Source organism: Trachypithecus francoisi, unplaced genomic scaffold, assembly GCF_009764315.1.
Source record: "Trachypithecus francoisi isolate TF-2019V2 unplaced genomic scaffold, Tfra_2.0 Lachesis_group1, whole genome shotgun sequence".
In the NCBI taxonomy this organism is placed as follows: Eukaryota; Metazoa; Chordata; class Mammalia; order Primates; family Cercopithecidae; genus Trachypithecus; species Trachypithecus francoisi.
Window position 1 is genome coordinate 45,047,068 of NW_022681454.1, and position 17,849 is coordinate 45,064,916.

At 38.8% G+C, this 17,849-nt stretch overlaps 1 protein-coding gene across 1 annotated transcript; it reads right to left on the reverse strand.

The window, feature by feature from the left end:
- Positions 1 to 2,638: 2,638 nt before the first annotated feature.
- MEPE (matrix extracellular phosphoglycoprotein) lies at positions 2,639 to 16,985 on the reverse strand. Its single transcript, XM_033215970.1, has 5 exons — positions 16,956 to 16,985; positions 15,230 to 15,295; positions 11,330 to 11,383; positions 9,881 to 9,973; positions 2,639 to 4,447 (listed from the first exon to the last, which is right to left on the reverse strand). Exons 2-5 carry the CDS (start codon positions 15,281 to 15,283, stop codon positions 2,984 to 2,986), a joined length of 1,665 nt encoding a protein of 554 aa, XP_033071861.1. The 5' UTR covers positions 15,284 to 15,295; positions 16,956 to 16,985; the 3' UTR covers positions 2,639 to 2,983.
- Positions 16,986 to 17,849: the final 864 nt, after the last annotated feature.

Genomic DNA, 17,849 nt, shown 5'->3' on the forward strand with positions numbered 1-17,849 from the left:
TTCAACTGAGCTAAATGTTATTTCAGACAAGGTCAGATATGTTGCCCTGACTGGTAGACTTGCCAAGAGCAGATTAATTAGTATTGTAAAATCAAAGTAAATATTTACAAGCAGAGAAGGCCAGGAAGGTGAGGTTGGATGGAGTACCAGGGCTGCACATAAATGACGGAACTGGACCCTGCTCACAGGACTGGTACAGCGATCTTTTCTTTTTGAGCACAAGGTGGCAGGATAGGTCAATTTCCAGCGTCCCTTATAAGGCAGCTACGTCAGGGTGAAATTTTTTGTCCAATTTCAGAAGCAGATATCTTTTTTTTTTTTATTTACCTGAGGTTAGTGCAGCTTGATGGCTAAAACATGGCTTTGGATAAGACATGGGCCTCACTCTTGACTACTGACTGTCCTTGTGGATCCCTGGCCTTTTGTGCTTGGACTAATTCCTCCACGTCTGCATCAGATAGCAATGCATCGTGGATGCCAACACATTTCTAGTTTCTGTTAACTGGGTGAAAAAAAATATGAACATTGTCAGTGTTTTGAAGAAATATCCATGAACACTGAAGCTTGGAGAGAGAGGAAACAAAATCGGACCAGAGAATTGAAATATGCAGTTTCTCCACTAGATAGCAGACTATGACAGATGACTTTTGGAAGGGTCCATCTGTATTTACCCAAAGAAAGCATTCATTTTTCTCCATCAGTTCATATTTTTATTTTACCATGCCAAGTGTTTTTATGTGATCAGACCATTTACATGTAAAACTCTGATATAAACCTGAAATATAAGTAGCAGGTTGATTTCAATTTATTAATTTAAATTCTGATAGAGTTTTTCTTTTTTTACTTCATTAATTGCCTCCAGTTTTTTTTTTCCCCAAATTGTCTTTTACTTTTTAAAAAGCAAATTACTAGGAATAGTTTATTACGGAATTCTGATGGTAACATTGGGTGATATGTTAAGTCTTTCCCTTGATTCTGATCTGTTGTTTCCAGAAGATAGGGAACAAATGGGGGGGGGGGCGAAGATATTCCTTGTTTTTAGGTTCTACTTTGCATTCTTTCAAGTTTCTCTCTGTATGTGTATGTGTGCACTCACGAAAACACACGTATACTCACACATATTCATATTACGTGGATGAATGTACACACAATCTATGTACACGTGTGTATATATACATGTCTATATATACATACAGTCATATATGTATGTGTATGTTATGTATATTTATCTTTGCAATAAATGTCAGGTTAGTGATTGTTTAAGAGTAAACACTCTGAAACCAGACTCCTTGGGTATAAATCCTAGCTCACTGGCAAATACTTACAGATCTGTGTCTTTTTCTTCATTTATAGAATGGGGGTAATAATGGTAACCATATTATAGAGTATTTGTATGGATGAAAGGACTTCACAGAGCATGGCTCATGGTATCTATGCAAATCGTGTTAGCCATTATTATTTGTGTATGTTGAGTGTCTGATTTATTCAATAGCTTATGTGGCCACTTTCATTTAGTAAATGAAGCACCCTCTATCTACCCAATGTGGGAGTTTAGATTTTTTGAAGGTGCCATAATATATTGACATTGACTTGACTTTTGCTGCATACATTATTCAACTTAATAATTTAGGTGCTGTACAGAATGTCGCAGTCATGATTTCTGTTGTTTGGGAACTTACGTGTTAAAGAGAAAATGTGTGCACTTTTCTTTCTCTATTCTGTACCTCTTTCTTTTCTTCTCTTGACCTTCCTCATTTGGAGGAATGTAAAAAACGGAGAGGTGTATCAATTACAAATTCAATTCAGCTACCAATAACAGCAGCAACAAAAATTCCAAACAGTCGCTTAAAAAGAGCATTCTTTTTCTCACAGGACAGAGATTCTGGAGGCAGGAAGCTGATGATGGAGCTGGTTCAGTAGCTCCTCTAGGATTATTTTGTCCTTTCCTTCATGGCCACAACGTGACTGCTCCTCCAGGCATCAGGTTCATGTCAAGCCAAGAAAAGGGCAAGAAAGGAGAAAGGGTGGTATACCAGCTATATAAATTCTTCCTATCAGGAGGCACAAGAGCTTTCTAGAGCTCTTCCCTGTTCCCTAACCGAGGAGACTTACGTCTAGTTTCCAGAACAGTGTCACAAAGCCATTATTAGCTGGAAAAACCTCTACACTGAAAGACAAGAGAAAGAAATAGCCTGGAAATGATTTGGGATCAGCCAGTGAATGATATTCTCAAACTAAGTTTTTGTTTTGGCTTTGCATTTGTGTTTCTCCTTAAATTCTCCCTCTTGCCCTCTCTCTACCCTATAGTCCTCTTTGTCTGGAAGGAGGTAGAACTGAGAAAAATGAAAACATGGAGATTTGTTTCAGGAGCTAATATTTGCCGCAGAATATGTGCAACATGTGCAACAGAGGAAAGAGTAGAAGAAGATATGAAGTAGGATTTCTGTATCAGCACAAATGGAGGTCAGAGGGCAAAGGAAAGGCTGGCTCAAGCAGAGAGGGTGGAGAAGCACAGCTGAGATTTCCCCAGCGGGTCAATTTCATAGGCACTGCCTGTGCTGGAGGCAGAACTAAGCTTGTTGCCTTTGAAATGAAGCACCACAGACAACAGAGTTTCTTATAGGTCACTTAATACAAATTATCATCGAGAGATATTGTTTATTTTCTTGTCTACAGAGCAAACAACATAGAAGGCATTTGTGACATTCACAGAGTATTTTTAAATGACACCTACTCAAATGTTACCTATTTCATAAATCTGTAATGATTTTTTTTTTCTTAAAAACATTATAGCTTTAATAGAATTTTAGACTGTGACTATTAAGATAGCAAAAATTCCCCCAAGGAGACCAGGATTCTTGGTTCACTCATTTCTTCACTCTGTCCTCTCTTCACCTGGTCAGCTGTCAGGTGGCTCTCCTGTACATCAACTCACAGGTGATGAGGTCTTCAGACCGTCACCCTGCTAGGAACTCCTGGTGGACTAGTCACCATCGCTCTCACTTGAACTGCCACTGTCAGATGACTCACTACTGTCGTCCCTTCTACGGGAACTAAACCTCCTGTTGGAATACGGTTGTCTACCCCAGGAGCCTTTCCTGTGTGGCATACCCTTATTCCGTGTAGAATTATTTTGTCTATGGGGTACATAATGATATTTTCTGCTGTGTGTTATATTCTCATTACTGGGGCCATTAAGGGAATCCATTTCGGTTTTGATTTCATTATCAAGACCACGAGAAGGAATGGGCAGGCTCTGACCTTTGCCCTTACTAGGAAACCTTTGTTTTTCATGTAAGGTTGCTTGGTTCCTATTAGAGTCATCTACACCCTTTCTGGCACTGCCTTTGCCGTTTTTAGGAATTTCATTATAGTTGGTACTTTCAGTTGCATCACTACTGCCTTCTTTTCTTTTCTCTTTTGAGGGTGCAGGAGGGTAATGAAACTCAACCTTCCCTTGGTGAGCATTTTGGCCACCAGCGTCCACTCTGTTTCCTTCTCTTCCAGGGAGTTCCTTAAAATTGGTACTACCCATGATATCGTTGTTGCCCTCTACAAGACTGACATCAACAGCATCTGCCTCTTTCGCAGTTTCATCCCCAGTTCCAATGGTATTTCCGCCATTTTCTTCTCTTTCTGGGATCTCATTATAACCTGGCTCTTTTGTGTCAAGATTAGTACTCTCAGCTTCACTTGGGCCTGCAAACCCTGTTTGAATATCTTTGCCTTCTAGGTCAGGACCAGTAGCTTCTCCTGTACCAGGAATGTCCTTAAAAGGTTGGCCGTCCCCACTGAAAGGAGACATATCATTGTCCCCTCTCTCTTGAAGATCTGTGTAACCGCTGCCTTCAAAATCACTGGGGATTTTTTTGACTTTTGAGAGATGTTTTGGGTAGTCAATGTTGTGTTGAGTACGATGGGTGCTTTTGCTTTTTACTGGAACTTTCTGGACTTGGGAATCTCTTTGAGGCTTCTTTTTATCCTTCGAGCGTGCTTTAGCATAGTTCATACTTGCTGGAATTTTGTTTAGAACATTCTTAGGTTTGTTCTGTTTGTTTTCTTCCCCCAGGAGTTTAATCGCAGTCACTGGCCCCATTATATGTTGCATGTTATTTCTCATGAGAGCTGCGCCATATTCTTCTTGGTCATGTAGTTTGCTGATAGCATCATCTCCATCCTCAAACCGTTTATTCCCAGTTGACTTAGGATAAATTGACATCCTCAGGCCATTGTGAATATTTTCTTTGTTACTGATACTATATTCTTTATTCAGTCTCTGTCTATTTGTGAAATAATTTTGAGATTTACTACTTCCGTTATTCTCACTGGCTTCAGAAAGGGACAAATCTTTCTTTCTTTCCTGGACAATATTTTCTTTAGATGATAGCTCTTGATTTCTTCTCTTGCCCAAATGGTGAAAACCAATATTGTCTTTGTTTTTCTCTTCCTGTTAAAATACAGTTTTCAATACGAAGTGATTATTTCATGTAAAATTTTAAAAATATAATAATTCTTAGGCAATATAAAAACTATCCACCAGATATTTAATAAAAAGGATCTATTAACTCAATAGAGGTTTACTGGTAGAGGTCATTCTAGAATGGTCAAATCAGGTTTCATGGAGAAAGAAGAATGAACTAGGCTTGAAAAATGGGTAATATTCAAATATGCAGAAGGGAAATGGTGAGAATATTTTAAGAATAAGTGGCATATTCAATTGTTTGGAAGCAGGACACAATTGAGACATAATATGATTAAGCTTACAGAGTGGGAATAGTGAGTCATTGCAAGTAAAATGGATTTCATAAATTAAAATTAGTTCTCTCTCTTTTCTTTCCTTCAATCTGATCATCAGAGGTATTCATCTGCCTAAAGGAGAATTTTCGTTTTCTTTCCTTTCTTTCTTGCTTCTTTTTAAACAGAAAATCTGCAAATAGAAGAATCTTCTGACATTTAAAAGAAAAGTCCCTGGGAGAATAATGGGATGAAAAAGAGAAAGTGGAGCAGGAGAATAAAATATTTATATCTATATTTCAATTCATTCTTTTTTTTGGTGGGGGAAGGGGCAGGATCTGTGAAGATGCCACTCCATATCCTGGGTTTTATCACCCTTGGGTGCAGTCAACTTTCAGTAAGCTTGGCAGAACAATGCGGTCAGGAAGAAAGAGCTGAGATTGACTGTACCCTATGCCACTCGCTATTTCTCTGCAGCATAGGCTAAATATAGAAGTGTCTGAGCATCTGGTCTGGAGATTTCCAGAGAGTGTTGCCATAGAGGAAGTGAAGTGGCTCTAAAAGGAGCAGCGTAGATGGAGTACATACTAGGGACAAATGTGAGTCATACTCAAACAGAGAGAAGTCTAAATTGCCCATGGGAACTAAGAGAGACTGAGTCACCACTGGGCCCCAGTCAAGACTATACTGATTGAATCCTAAGCTATGGTAGCCAACAGCTTCATTTTAGAATGAAGCAGGGCAAGAAGCATTCAAGTGGTTAGGCAACATTATCCCATGCATGTCTGAAGATTCCAAGTCTTCCTCTTCACTATGGTGTAAGCCATGTTTGTCCATTTGTTGCACAGTATGTAGGGGATGGTGTAAGCCACACCTGGATGCCATCTTAGAGGGAGAAGGAGGGGGAGTGAGGATCTGAGCATTTTTAACTGAAAGAGACTGATTTATTTAAATAAACTATTTTAATTACTAGATAACCTTCAGTTTAAACAGACTGAATTTAATTTCTGCACATTCCCTTGCTCCTCCATGAGGAGTTTGTGAGCAACAGAACGATTATAGACAGACTAAATGTCATTTTTTTCTTTTCACCTCCAAATTGTAGGATGAGCTGGAATATACAATATCCTTACATAGGCTTTTGAATTGATGAGTAATATGAAATCAACATAAGAGATATTTATTGAGGGAGTGGAATATGGAAGAAATTAGGCTGGGTGCTACATGTTCTAAGCAATATCTGGTGATATTCATTGGCAAAGGCAGTGATCCTGAGGGGTATGGAGGGTGGGGGCAGGTCTGTGAGGCAGAGACATCATAACTAATTAGGTCTGCACAGACAAACAGAGTGCCGGAGACTTGTAGAAGATGGAATGCCGGGGTGAAGAATTTGGTGTTATTTTGTAGAGTGTGAAGAGCTAGTGAAAGTTCATAGGAGATTAACAAAATACAAATTAAGGATTTAGGAGGAACAGTGGTAAGAAAGAACATGTAGGAAGCTTTTGCAGTATCCAGTAATGAGATGTAATCACTTGGATTAGGACTATACCAAAGAAAAACATTACAAAGAAAAAAACCCCTTCTTCTGGTGCCCAAGCAGAAAAAGCCTTAATAACTAAAATGGACAGGAATGTTAACATGTAAAAATGAAGACAGGGTGAAAAAGACAAGGACTTTAATGTTAGACATATTGATGTTAAGGGAATATAGAACCTGAGCTCAAAAAGCAATATACAGTTAGAGATAGAGAATTGGGTATCACAGGCTCTTGGGGGGGTCCCAGTACAAACCCTTCCCAGTTTTCATAGCCTATGGTCAACTCTTCTTTCCTTGAACATCTTACAGGCTAATTGTTTATTACTTTTCAGATTCTATTGTTTCACTTATACATAGTTGTAATTTTTTCAATAAATTTTTAACTTGAAACTAGTATCCATTTTTCCTGATGCAATACCTAATAAGATTATTTCCTCTTTCCTATGAAACCCTTCCAACATTTGAAAAAGTTTAGTTTTCCTTCGAACTCACTGGCTGCTTTCTCTTCTCCAGGTTGACACTACAGTTCTCTTGTGTTAGGTGACTACGTTCAGTCCCATCACCTGATGATGAATTCCCTTTGTTTGTGCGGTCCCAGATCAGACCTTGATTCTGATGGGACCTGATCAGCCCCAAGCATGGGGAATTCATCCGCTTCCTTGCCTTGACCACAGCCCTGTTTTTACTAATAACAGCTTAATTTTGTGCTTTTTGACCACCACTTCAATTTATTGGCTCTTGTCAAGCATGTGGACATCTTAGATGTATTCATTAAAGATGTCAGAATACACGAGAGCTCCCTGATGGAGAGAAAAAGAGCATGCAGCCAGAAGCTCACAGTATTTGGTCAAGTGTGTAGGGAAGGTAGCAAAGAAGATAGAAAAACCAAATGCAGGCTGGGGTGGTGGCTCACGCCTGTAATCCCAGCACTTTGGGAGGCTGAGGTGGGTGGATCATGAGGTCAGGAGATTGAGATCATCCTGGCCAACACGGTGAAACCCCGTCTCTACTAAAAAAAAATACAAAAAATTAGCCGAGCATGTTAGTGGGTGCCTGTAGTCCCAGCTATGCAGGAGGCTGAAGCAGGAGAATGGTGTGAACCCAGGAGGCGGAGTTTGCAGTGAGCCGAGATTGCGCAGGATCATAGGGAATGTGTTGAGTGAAATAGCAGGCAGGAATTGCCAAATAATCTTTCTTAATCCCTCAGTCTAGTGCTCACGAAAGTAGCTGTGCTATGGAAAGAGCACATGCATTAGAATCAGTTGCCTCACTGCCATTTACGGGCTGTGTGATTTTGGGAACATTATTTCACTTCTCTGAGCCTTAGCTTTTTTAGCTGTAAAATAAAAATGATATCTACCTTTCAGTATTTTGGGACGAATTAAATGATTTTTATTAAATAATGCATGTAAAGCATACAGAACTGGGCATAGCCCTTTAATGAATGATAGTTTCTTTCCTAGATAATATTAATGATAGTCATGTGATTACTGGATGCACAGATGTTCTCCCAGTCTCTGGACTTCTCTAATATTGGTTGTAGAGGCAGATGAAGATGGACAAACTCTGGACCCCCTGCTCCTGTATTGGCCAATTGTCACCCTCGGGCTGTGTGTTCTGCAAGCTTGTAGACGTTGATGGGATGTTATCTGAAATAGATTTTGATTGGACTCTCTCTTTCTTTTTGCTCCCAAACAGAGGTACTGTTCTGCTTGGAGGACTGTCTGCTTTTATATATGTATCTTATTAACTGTTGGATGTAGTGGGGAAATTGTTGAATCAGCTCACATTTGAATCTCAAAATAAAAATGGCTTTTAGAAGTGCCCTCTACTTTCAAGAAGCTGGCTAATATGTGGTCTGCAAAAATGCCAATGTGTAATATTTGTAAAATATAATTTGAAATTACTTATTTGTAAAAGTTATGGCATTATTGTTCATTAATTTTTTAAATATTGGTGGGTATATTCTGAAATAAGATTTTGCCATGAGAAAAAAATAGAAATAAACTTTGTAATGTATCACTAAACAAAAAGTATTTTAGATATTTGACTTGAGTAATTGAGTCTTGGAAAATTTTACTTGGACATTTATGTTTTCCTTTGCAATCAAGTTCATTGTTGTTTGTTTACTCATTACTAATATAATCTCTTGAGTTAAACACTAAATCTAGGGTTATAGTAATCTCTTCCTATTTTTTTTCTCTCTTGTCTGAAGTGGGAAGTTATGTTTTATTTTTGGTGCTTTTCTGCTTTTAAAAAAAGTAACATATACACTAATGAATTGTGTGCATTTTATTAGAAGACTGAATAGGATAATTTTATAAATGAAAACATGAAACAACTTTTAACCTGTGGTATATGATGGCTATTTTTGCATAGAAGAAAATATCAAAAAATACAAAGAAACTTTTCTTACATTTGCTTGTGTTAAATGATTTCTGACTGTTCGATGGTCCATGTACCAGTTGGCTGACTGCTTCTCTATGCTCTGCTTTTCGGTCTCCATGCTTTGGTTCCTATGAGTTTTTTCATGGAGAATGGCCTCACCCACTCACTTCTGTTTTCTCAAATCCTACTCATCCTCCAAGGCCCAGTGCAATTGTTTCCATTATGAACATCAGAGGCTAGGAACTAATTTTTTTCTACTCCAAGCCCCTAAAGCATGATCTTTTTTTCTCTTCTGGATACTACTCACATGGCACCTCCCACATTCTGTCTCGTTTCACAATAATTTCTGTAAGCGCCTTTTGTTTCTTTTCTAACTCTAAGATCCTGGAGAGAAAGAATTTGTTTCTCAATTGTTTTATCTCACATAGTATTTTACACACTAGTTAAGAACTCCACATGTATTTGTCAAATGGATATGTTTTAACTTATTTACAGTTAGATGTAGTCTTAGAGATGTCCTCTAAAGGATATTGATGGCAGAAGAAAATAACATTCTGAAGGGAAACAAACTATTGCTTCCATGGGGAATAAAACCAGATTTGGAAAAAGTAAATAGCCCTTTCTCTGATGGTATTTCAAGCTATTTCCAGTCCTTTGGCCAATGAATCTACAAGAAGGGACTGAGTGAAAAGAATTATTGTCATTGCAGTGACAAGGGCCTCATTCTTTTACTTCTGAGCAACCCAACACGGATGGAGTTATCCATGGAATGACTTTAGGAGACAGTAAAATGTGTCACTCATTAGGCCAAAATGGTTTCTCCTCTTAGCCGTTCCCTGCTGAGATCCCCACCGTCAGAGCGTATGGTAGAATATGTCAAGAAAACTTCCTTAGAAAACACCCAATGTTACTTAAGAAGCAATAACACAGCAGCCCATGGGCACCTGGGGTCCATGAGTATCACACCTGCAGCCTCAGGTCCTGAAGCGGAGCGAGATGTGGGCCGAGGCATGGGTTGGGGATCAGAAAGATTCTGGGACCCAGAGTTTTGTAGTAGAGAGGCTTGAGGACCCCGAGGAGTGAGGGAAGGGACAAAAAGTGCCAGCCATAAGACAGAAACCCCAGAGCAAGCGAAAGTAAACTTCACCTCCCCTGCATTTTCCTCTAGGGCTAGTCCAGAGTTTAGTCATGCTAAGAATGGTCATTCAGAGATTCAGCTTACCTTTACATCAGTTTGATTTTTCTTCCCAGGTGACGTGTAAACACACTTAAAAACATAATGTCCATGTTTCTCATGGTGACCCTTGTATGTTATCTACGAAAACACAACATTATATTAAGACACATTTTATCTCTTACAAAGAAATTGTTGGGCTCTCTTTTTATTTTTTTATTTTTTATTTTATTTTATTTTATTTATTTATTTATTTATTTATTTTTTTGAAACGGAGTCTAGCTCTGTCGCCCAGGCTGGAGTGCAATGGCCGGATCTCAGCTCACTGCAAGCTCCGCCCCCGGGGTTCACGCCATTCTCCTGCCTCAGCCTCCCGAGTAGCTGGGACTACAGGCGCCCGCCTCGTCGCCCGGCTAGTTTTTTGTATTTTTTAGTAGAGACGGGGTTTCACCGTGTAGACCAGGATGGTCTCGATCTCTGACCTCGTGATCCACCCGTCTCGGCCTCCCAAAGTGCTGGGATTACAGGCTTGAGCCACCGCGCCCGGCCTGGGCTCTCTTTTTAATCCTATGAGAAACTTTAAAACTTGGGTGAAGCTGAATTCTGCCTCTGACAAATGGTAGTACTTCTTATAACCACAGGAGGGTGTGTGTCAGCCAGCTCCCGAAGACAGCAACTTGTTCCTTCTCTCTTTTCTACATAACTCTAAATTTGTTTTCCCTAAGGGCCTGTCAAGTGCTTTTTGTCCTAGGGTGGATGGATTTTATTACCAAATTTCTATGGAAATGGAGCATGTGGAAATATTTTCAGGTGGGAGGGGGTGAGAGGACCGGGAGAAAGGCAGGATTTACAATATTCATGTCTGATGTCTAATTGGCAAAACTCACAGCATGAACGTTCAGGCTGTTAAGCTGGCAATGTTGGCCTTTGTAATTTTCAGCTGAGATAAAGTACAGAAGATTGTTAGTTCTTAGAACACAATTTTCTGTGATAGGCAGAAGTAAGCTGCAATTTGGTGGCATGCAAAGCGGGGAGGATTCGTTTAACTGTTTGCATATGGAAAGCTGATTCCATGGACATAGAATTCCCCATTAAGACCTGATAGCTACCTTCCCCTTTACTCCCTTATTTATCATTCTGAGAGCCAAGTGTTTGTCAGGTGCATGTGTGGGAAAATATTGTTTGATAGTAGCAATGTTCCCAAATTCTTACTCACTTAGCCCCAAGAAGGTTGCCTGGCAAAGCATTGTTTCATATGAAGGAAGAAATCACATTGGAGAGAAAGAAATCTCTATTCACAATGTTTTCCTCTTTTCTGTCACACATGGTGTGTGAATTACAATACCTGATTGACTAGAAAGTGCCAATATTATGTTGTATAATTTTGCACTTCCATTCAAAGTGCCCAAGACTATTTTGACAGTTACACTTTTCTCCTACTGACTTTTTCTTTACAGAGCCGAAATAGAGTTATTTGAGAAGATGAATTCTGTTTACCCTCTGCTCTTCCACACAGCTTTGCTTAGTTTTCTCAGTCTGCGGTTGAAATGTCTGAAAGGAAACAAGAAACAAAACTTCACCCACTAGAACATTCTATTTCACTAACTTCATTAAACAAACGTTTCATTTATTTTTCTCTCACTGGGTTCTATTATTCAATGTGGAAAATCATTCTAACCAAAAGAAGATTGGCACATTCATGCATTAATGTTTGTTTCAGTATTACGAAAGACAGTGCCAGCTTCCTGCCCCCAGAGGGAGACAGTGCTTTCTCCACTACAGAACTGGATTCAAGCTCAGACAACCGCTAAGTGGGTGTGGCGGGGGAGAAGGGAGGGATAGCACCCCAGATGAAGGAGCTTGGCTGCCATCGGAATCCACTGAAAAAGAAGTTTTCACTGACAAACTGGGAGCTGTTAAATATAAGTGAACTAAAATCAGAGTTTGACAATTTAAATTATATGTGTGCATTAATTATATAAGTTGAGTAATTGTAATATTAAATTAAGGTATGAGGCTGTTGATGGCCCAGGGAGAGTCAAACCATAGCTGTTCACATGAGGGGTAGGATCACACCTAAGAATAAAATCTTATTGCTGCCAGGTGTTTCATTCTGAGAAGGAAAAATGGAGGTGGCCAGCAGATTAGGACAAATTCTTTTTCTTGGTTTGACATAAAGTGTCAAAATTTCTTGAGGGTAGCATAGGGTGAAGGGTAGCTATTGAAGCGCAGAAAGGGCAGAAATGAAGAAAGAATAGACCCCGGCAGTTTGTCTCAGGCCTTTGGGCTAACGTTTGTATACCACGGGAAAGCATGCAGAACAGGGACCATAAATCTGGGAGCAAATGTTTTATGAAAGGGATAGATGTAACAATTCGTTAATTCTCAGTATTTTTCATTTACCTCTCTCTTTTAGAAACTCCTAGCCTATCTCAGATGTGACACCAGGAACCAGTGGGCGGACTGGGTCGTGTTTGAATGGGTGTGCTACAGTGGAAGCAGGCATCACGGTGGATCAATCATATAAAAGAGAGAACCCCTTAAGGGAAAGATTGAATAAAGATATAAACAGAAAGAGGGCCACCTAGGCCAGCTGTCATATTTACCTGGAAAGTGTTCTTCCTGAAGAAGCTGTAAGTTTCTATATTTTGTTTAATACAGACAGGTTGTTCCTTGCACTAAGATATTGGGAATGTCCAGGCTTGCTCTAAGCTCCTTTAAATCTCCAGCTCAATCTGAACTGATTCCTTCATTTCCCAAACTCATCTGTCCTCTGTGTTCAGACTGGGTTTGGGTGAAGGAGGCCTGGCATGAGACTGGGGGGTAGAAGGAGAGAGAAGCCAGGGTATGTCCTTCTTTGCTCTTTTTGGGGCTGCATCTCTAGAATTGGGTACATCTCCTTTGTGGTCCTAGTTCCCCCACCCAGGGGCCTAGGAGCAGCACCTTTTTTTTTCCCTCCAGCCCTGAGGGTGGTGGTAACTTTGATCCTTGGGTGGTCTCACCACCCCTGGTTGGCCTTTCTGTTCTTCCTTATACTTTATAGCTAGTTTCCCTTAGAAAGTCCCTCTACTGAGCTCTCTGTAGTGGATTTTGTTTTCCGGACTGGACTCTGGCAGATAAAATCATCTTCAAAATACAAAACTCAGAAGTTTAGAAAGCACCTCCATGGCTGGGCTCCAAGGCATAGCAGGCTAATATTCTATTCCATTCTAGAAAATAACAATAGTTTATCAATAACACCTTCTATTTATAGGATACTTTACAGTTTGTAAATTGCTTTTGTACACATAATCTCATTTGAGTCCCAAAGTAACCCTTATAAGATAAGCAGTAGAAGAAACAGAATTGTCTACACTCATACAGTTGGTAGTTGCAGTAGAAGTAGAGAAGATATTTTGATTTAAATCTTCTGCCTCAAAGTCCCAGGGTTAAAATAATAAATTTTTCAATGACTAAATACGAAAAAGCATTTAGTAATAAGAGGAAGTGTTCCTAAACTTTATATTAATTATCTTCAAGGCATATTTTATAGTTTTATCCTTTATTGCATTTCTTATGTTGATTCTTATATAATTGTGTGAATATAAATTTGGACCATTATATCACTCTTCAAAAATATAAAAACAGTGCAAACAGTTCTGGAAATTGGACTATAGGAAGAAGAAAGCATAAAAATGAGATGGGCAGATACTGAGCAGAAGAAAGAAATCATAGTATGGGGTATCAGGGATCTTCTTACAGAACACACACACACATATGGGTTAGAAACATACTTGACAATATAGAGTACCTGGGCACAGTTTTGATTTATTGTGACTTACAACAAAGTCTTTCTAGTCTAACTGCATGTTGATGAATATTAACTGAATTGCATGGCCTAATAAACATTCATTTTCTTCCTTTTAAAAATCTTTTAGAATTTGGCTTGTAATTCCAAGATGTATGCAAGTGACTGAGTATATACTAGTTTCTTAAACCACCAATCTATCATTTAAAAATTTAGGTAATTACTAAAATGGCATCTTTATACCTGGAAGAAAACATTATATTTCACAGTTCACAGTCACAAATGTTGCCTCTGCATCCTTGCTGAGCTGCTTTCATTTGAAATATGCATCCCTCCCTTCTCCCCCCATACCCTCAGGCAGATGTCTTGGGCTTGAATGTGGTCCTGTAATGGAGATGGCACTGTCTGCCTCTGGGGAGGAAAGCTGGCATCCTCTTCTGATCAGTGGTCACTGAATCGATGTTGACATAGCACATTTACTGGAAAATGATGAGAAAGCCCCACTCTAGCTGTTTCTTGGAATACGTTGCTCAAAATAAAATCTTCAACTGGCTGACTTGAGCTAGGTCAGTAAGACTCATTCTTCCACCGTGAGAGGTGGGAGAGACACCTGAGCCTCTAGGCCTTGATTGAGTGAGGTCTGTGCATGGGGCCTCGCAAATGTGTGTTGTGAGCAGTACAGGCCCCATAGGACTGTACTGCACACGCTTGTTACACAGAGTGTGTGGAGAAGGGAACACATTTCCCTAACTTTCACTGCCTTCCGTGTGGCCCTCGGCTGCCTGGTCATCCTCATCAGCCTGGTTACCCTACTAGTCACCCACTCACTCAGGACCTATATATAAGTATGACTGGCAATGGGATGACAATTTGTTTCCATGGTTCTCCAACCAAAAAGGTTGTTCTGATAAGTTAGGATGCTGCTCAGACATTATCTAATTAGCACTGTGTCTGCATTGCAGAAAATAACTAACACTCAGCATTTTCACAAGATAATTTGGTCACATCCTGAATATTCAACTGGGTGAGTCAGAGAGAAGGAAAGACACCCAGGGAAGTAGGAGCTTGATTTGGGCTAAGCTTGGGGGTACTACGTCCCATCTGTAGCCTCACTGATGAAGAGAAAAATCACAAGTAGGATCCCACAGTATTGGGGTGTTGCAAGAAATACAGAAGAGTTCTTGTCTCTTTGCATTTTTACCTATTTGCTAAATCTAGTTGGTTAGCTTTAAAACATTCATGTCAGATTCTTTAAGTTTTCAGGAAAATATTAAAACATTATTTTGGCATGTTATAGTTTGAGTCTTTGAGTATCACTCATTAGTATCAGCTGATTTGAAATGCTGTGGCTGCCTCCTGGTTTTCTCAGAAAATCTGGTTTTGGTGTTCCTTAAGAGGCAACGTTGTGTGATCTCATAGTTCAGCACACGTTTATTGAGAGCCTCCTTGATTAAGTGTGTTAAGTGCTGGATGCTTTCTGTTTGCTTGGTACTTCTTAAAATAAGTGAATTAGGTAGATGCTACTAATTTAAATAGACATTGCTTGAAAGAAAAACAAATGAAGAGAGCAAGAGATTATCTGAAACATAATTGAATTTGTAAATGCTTACTGGTGCTGCCCAGGTCACACTCAAAAAGAGTAGTCCCACACAGAAAACTCGCATCTTTGAGAATCTCTGTGAAAAGACAACAATATCTTACCACAAAGCATTGCCAGTTATAAACTGCGGCCGTAAGAAGAGATAAAACACATAGGAATATATAAACACCCTTCCCCTTGGCAGTTCATTTCCTTTTGTGTATGTGTGTGTATAGACCATGTATAATTTACTTATACCCAAGTGTGGGCATTTTAATCTAGGAGCTTTCATATGTCTAGTTATTCCAATGTGAAAATGAAAATTATTCAATATCATTAAAACAGTAAAGTCAGTTGATAGAAATATATTTTATAGACACATATATTTGCTGTATCATCAGCTCTTCTTCCTCTTGTTTTTAGAACGAGATTGTTTAATTATTTGCGTCATTCAAAGTGACATGAAGTTGATACAGCAGCCCATAACACACTCTAGGTCTGTCAGGGTAGCAGATTGCACTGTGGGGAAAGCTTATCTCCCTGCGGGCTGGTACCCTAATCTGTGTCTCATGTTCATTAGCAATGTGTCTGAATTAGTAGCCATTCATGGGCTGGAGAGTGAACTAATTTTTGCAATGCTGACATTAATAGCTAACATTTATTGAATACTAAAATGAGCCAAGCACTGGGTCTAAGAATTTTGCATGCATTCAATTATTTGAGCCTCACAACAACCCTACAAGTTAGGTGGTGTTACTATGCCTGTTGTATAGATTAGGAAATAGACACGAAAAGATCAAATAACTTGCCTTAGAACTCACTAAGGGGCAGAACTGGGATTAGTATCCAGGCAATATGGCTATAGACCCAGTTTTCTTAATCAAGACTCTCTGCCACCTTAAATAACTTTCTATTCTTTTATCTCATTACAGAAAAATCCATGTGCAGTTGACTTAAAGGCTTATATTGGGTTCAACAAAATGATGTTCAAAATACTAACATTTAGTTACAAAGGTATTTGTTTATGTTTTGGCAAATATGCCAACAGGAACTAGTGAGCTCACTTAAGTAGCCATTAGACTGGAAAAAAGTCAACATGTCTTTGGACTATTGATCTTATTATTATATTATGAAAACAGTAAACTTATACCACTCTGAGATTTCATGAAGAAAAAATATTTTTATGGGAAAAAATAATCTAAATATTCTTGCAATCTTTAAACATCTCAAGGAAAAGCTGGTATTTGGAGAAATAAATATAACTATTAAATATATTCTAAAATCCTAGGCTATGTTTTTCTAAATTAATGGATCTAAATTCTAACTATAGTTGACCCTTCCAAGCATTTTGTAGATCAGGACAACGTAAGTAATTTATGAAATGATTTAATGCTGATCAGTAGAAATATCAACACAGATGAGGTTTCAAAGTATGAATAAGATCAGATTTCCCTGATTGCAGTTTGTTAAGTGAAGGGATAGAGGAAAATTAAAGTCTGAGTTACTGTGGATCTTGATAATGCTAATAACAAAAAAAGAGAAAGTTGTTATCAGATCATCAATTTTAATTGATGATTTCTAGAGCATGGTAACACATTTTCTAGTTTATAAAACAAAGCACCAAATAATACATAGTTGTGCTCAGTAGAGAAGATTTTCAAAAGTAATAAAAACCTACTTGGGTGGCAAGCATCTTAAAAACGTAAACAACTACGATATAAAGCTATTTGCTATCAAGAACATGAAAGCCAAATTACCTGGTATCTTTTACCTTCAGAATACCTGGCTTCTTGTTGCAGGATTAGCAGTCTCTGAGCATTTTGCTGAAATTTAAAGTTTGTTAGAGTTCCCAATGGCCAATCAGCACTGGCTCACTCAGCGCTAGCAAACAATTTGTTACAAGTGCCCACAGATAACCATAGGGGGGTGAAGTAATTTTAATCTAAAAATGTGTTTGTGGTAGAAAGCTACTATCAAATGTTCCAGAAAGTGGGATAAACAGAAAATATAAATACCTCAGTTTGGACATCATGTTGTCAGATAATCAAAATTGATTTCAGAACTGCTAATTAGGACCGACTGAATACCTAACAAGTTTAGAAATGGAAAACATTTTTGCTATCATTTTTTGTAGAAAGTTTATGATGTCAATTTTATCTAAATGAAATTCAGCAACATTTAAGAAAAATGTTTTAGGTGCCTACTGTGTGACAGGCATTGGCAAAACTACAGTGAACAAAAGACAGAAAAAAAAAATCCCTGTCTTCCTGGAGCTTAGAATCCAATAAGGGAGACAGATAATAAATAAGATAAATGAGTTAAATAGATTAGATACTGACATAGACGAAGTCTAAGGAGAAGAGGTATTGTGGGGGAGGAACAAGCATTGAGGGTGGGGACACTGGGCTGAAATTTTAGATAGAAAGTCCTGGGAAGGCCTCAATGAGAAGGTAACTTTTGAGTAAAGACCTTGCTGTGGTTTGAATGTACGTGTCCCTCCAAAATTCATATATTAGAACTTAAACCCCAAGGTGATGGTGTTGAGAGATGGGCTCTTTAGAAGGTAATTAAGTCATGAGGACAGACCGCTTATGAATGGGATTAGTGACCTTATAAAAAGGCCAGAAGAAACTAGCTAGTCCCTTTTTGCC

Excerpts from the sequence above, each read along its gene's own strand:
- MEPE (XM_033215970.1), bottom strand. The coding sequence starts at position 15,283 with ATGCGAGTTTTCTGTGTGGGACTACTCTTTTTGAGTGTGACCTGGGCA. Across the intron at positions 11,384-15,229 it reads GTGTGACCTGGGCAGCACCA|ACATTTCAACCGCAGACTGA; the intron begins GTAAGCATTTAC and ends GTTTCCTTTCAG. Across the intron at positions 9,974-11,329 it reads GCTGTGTGGAAGAGCAGAGG|ATAACATACAAGGGTCACCA; the intron begins GTAAACAGAATT and ends GTGTTTTCGTAG.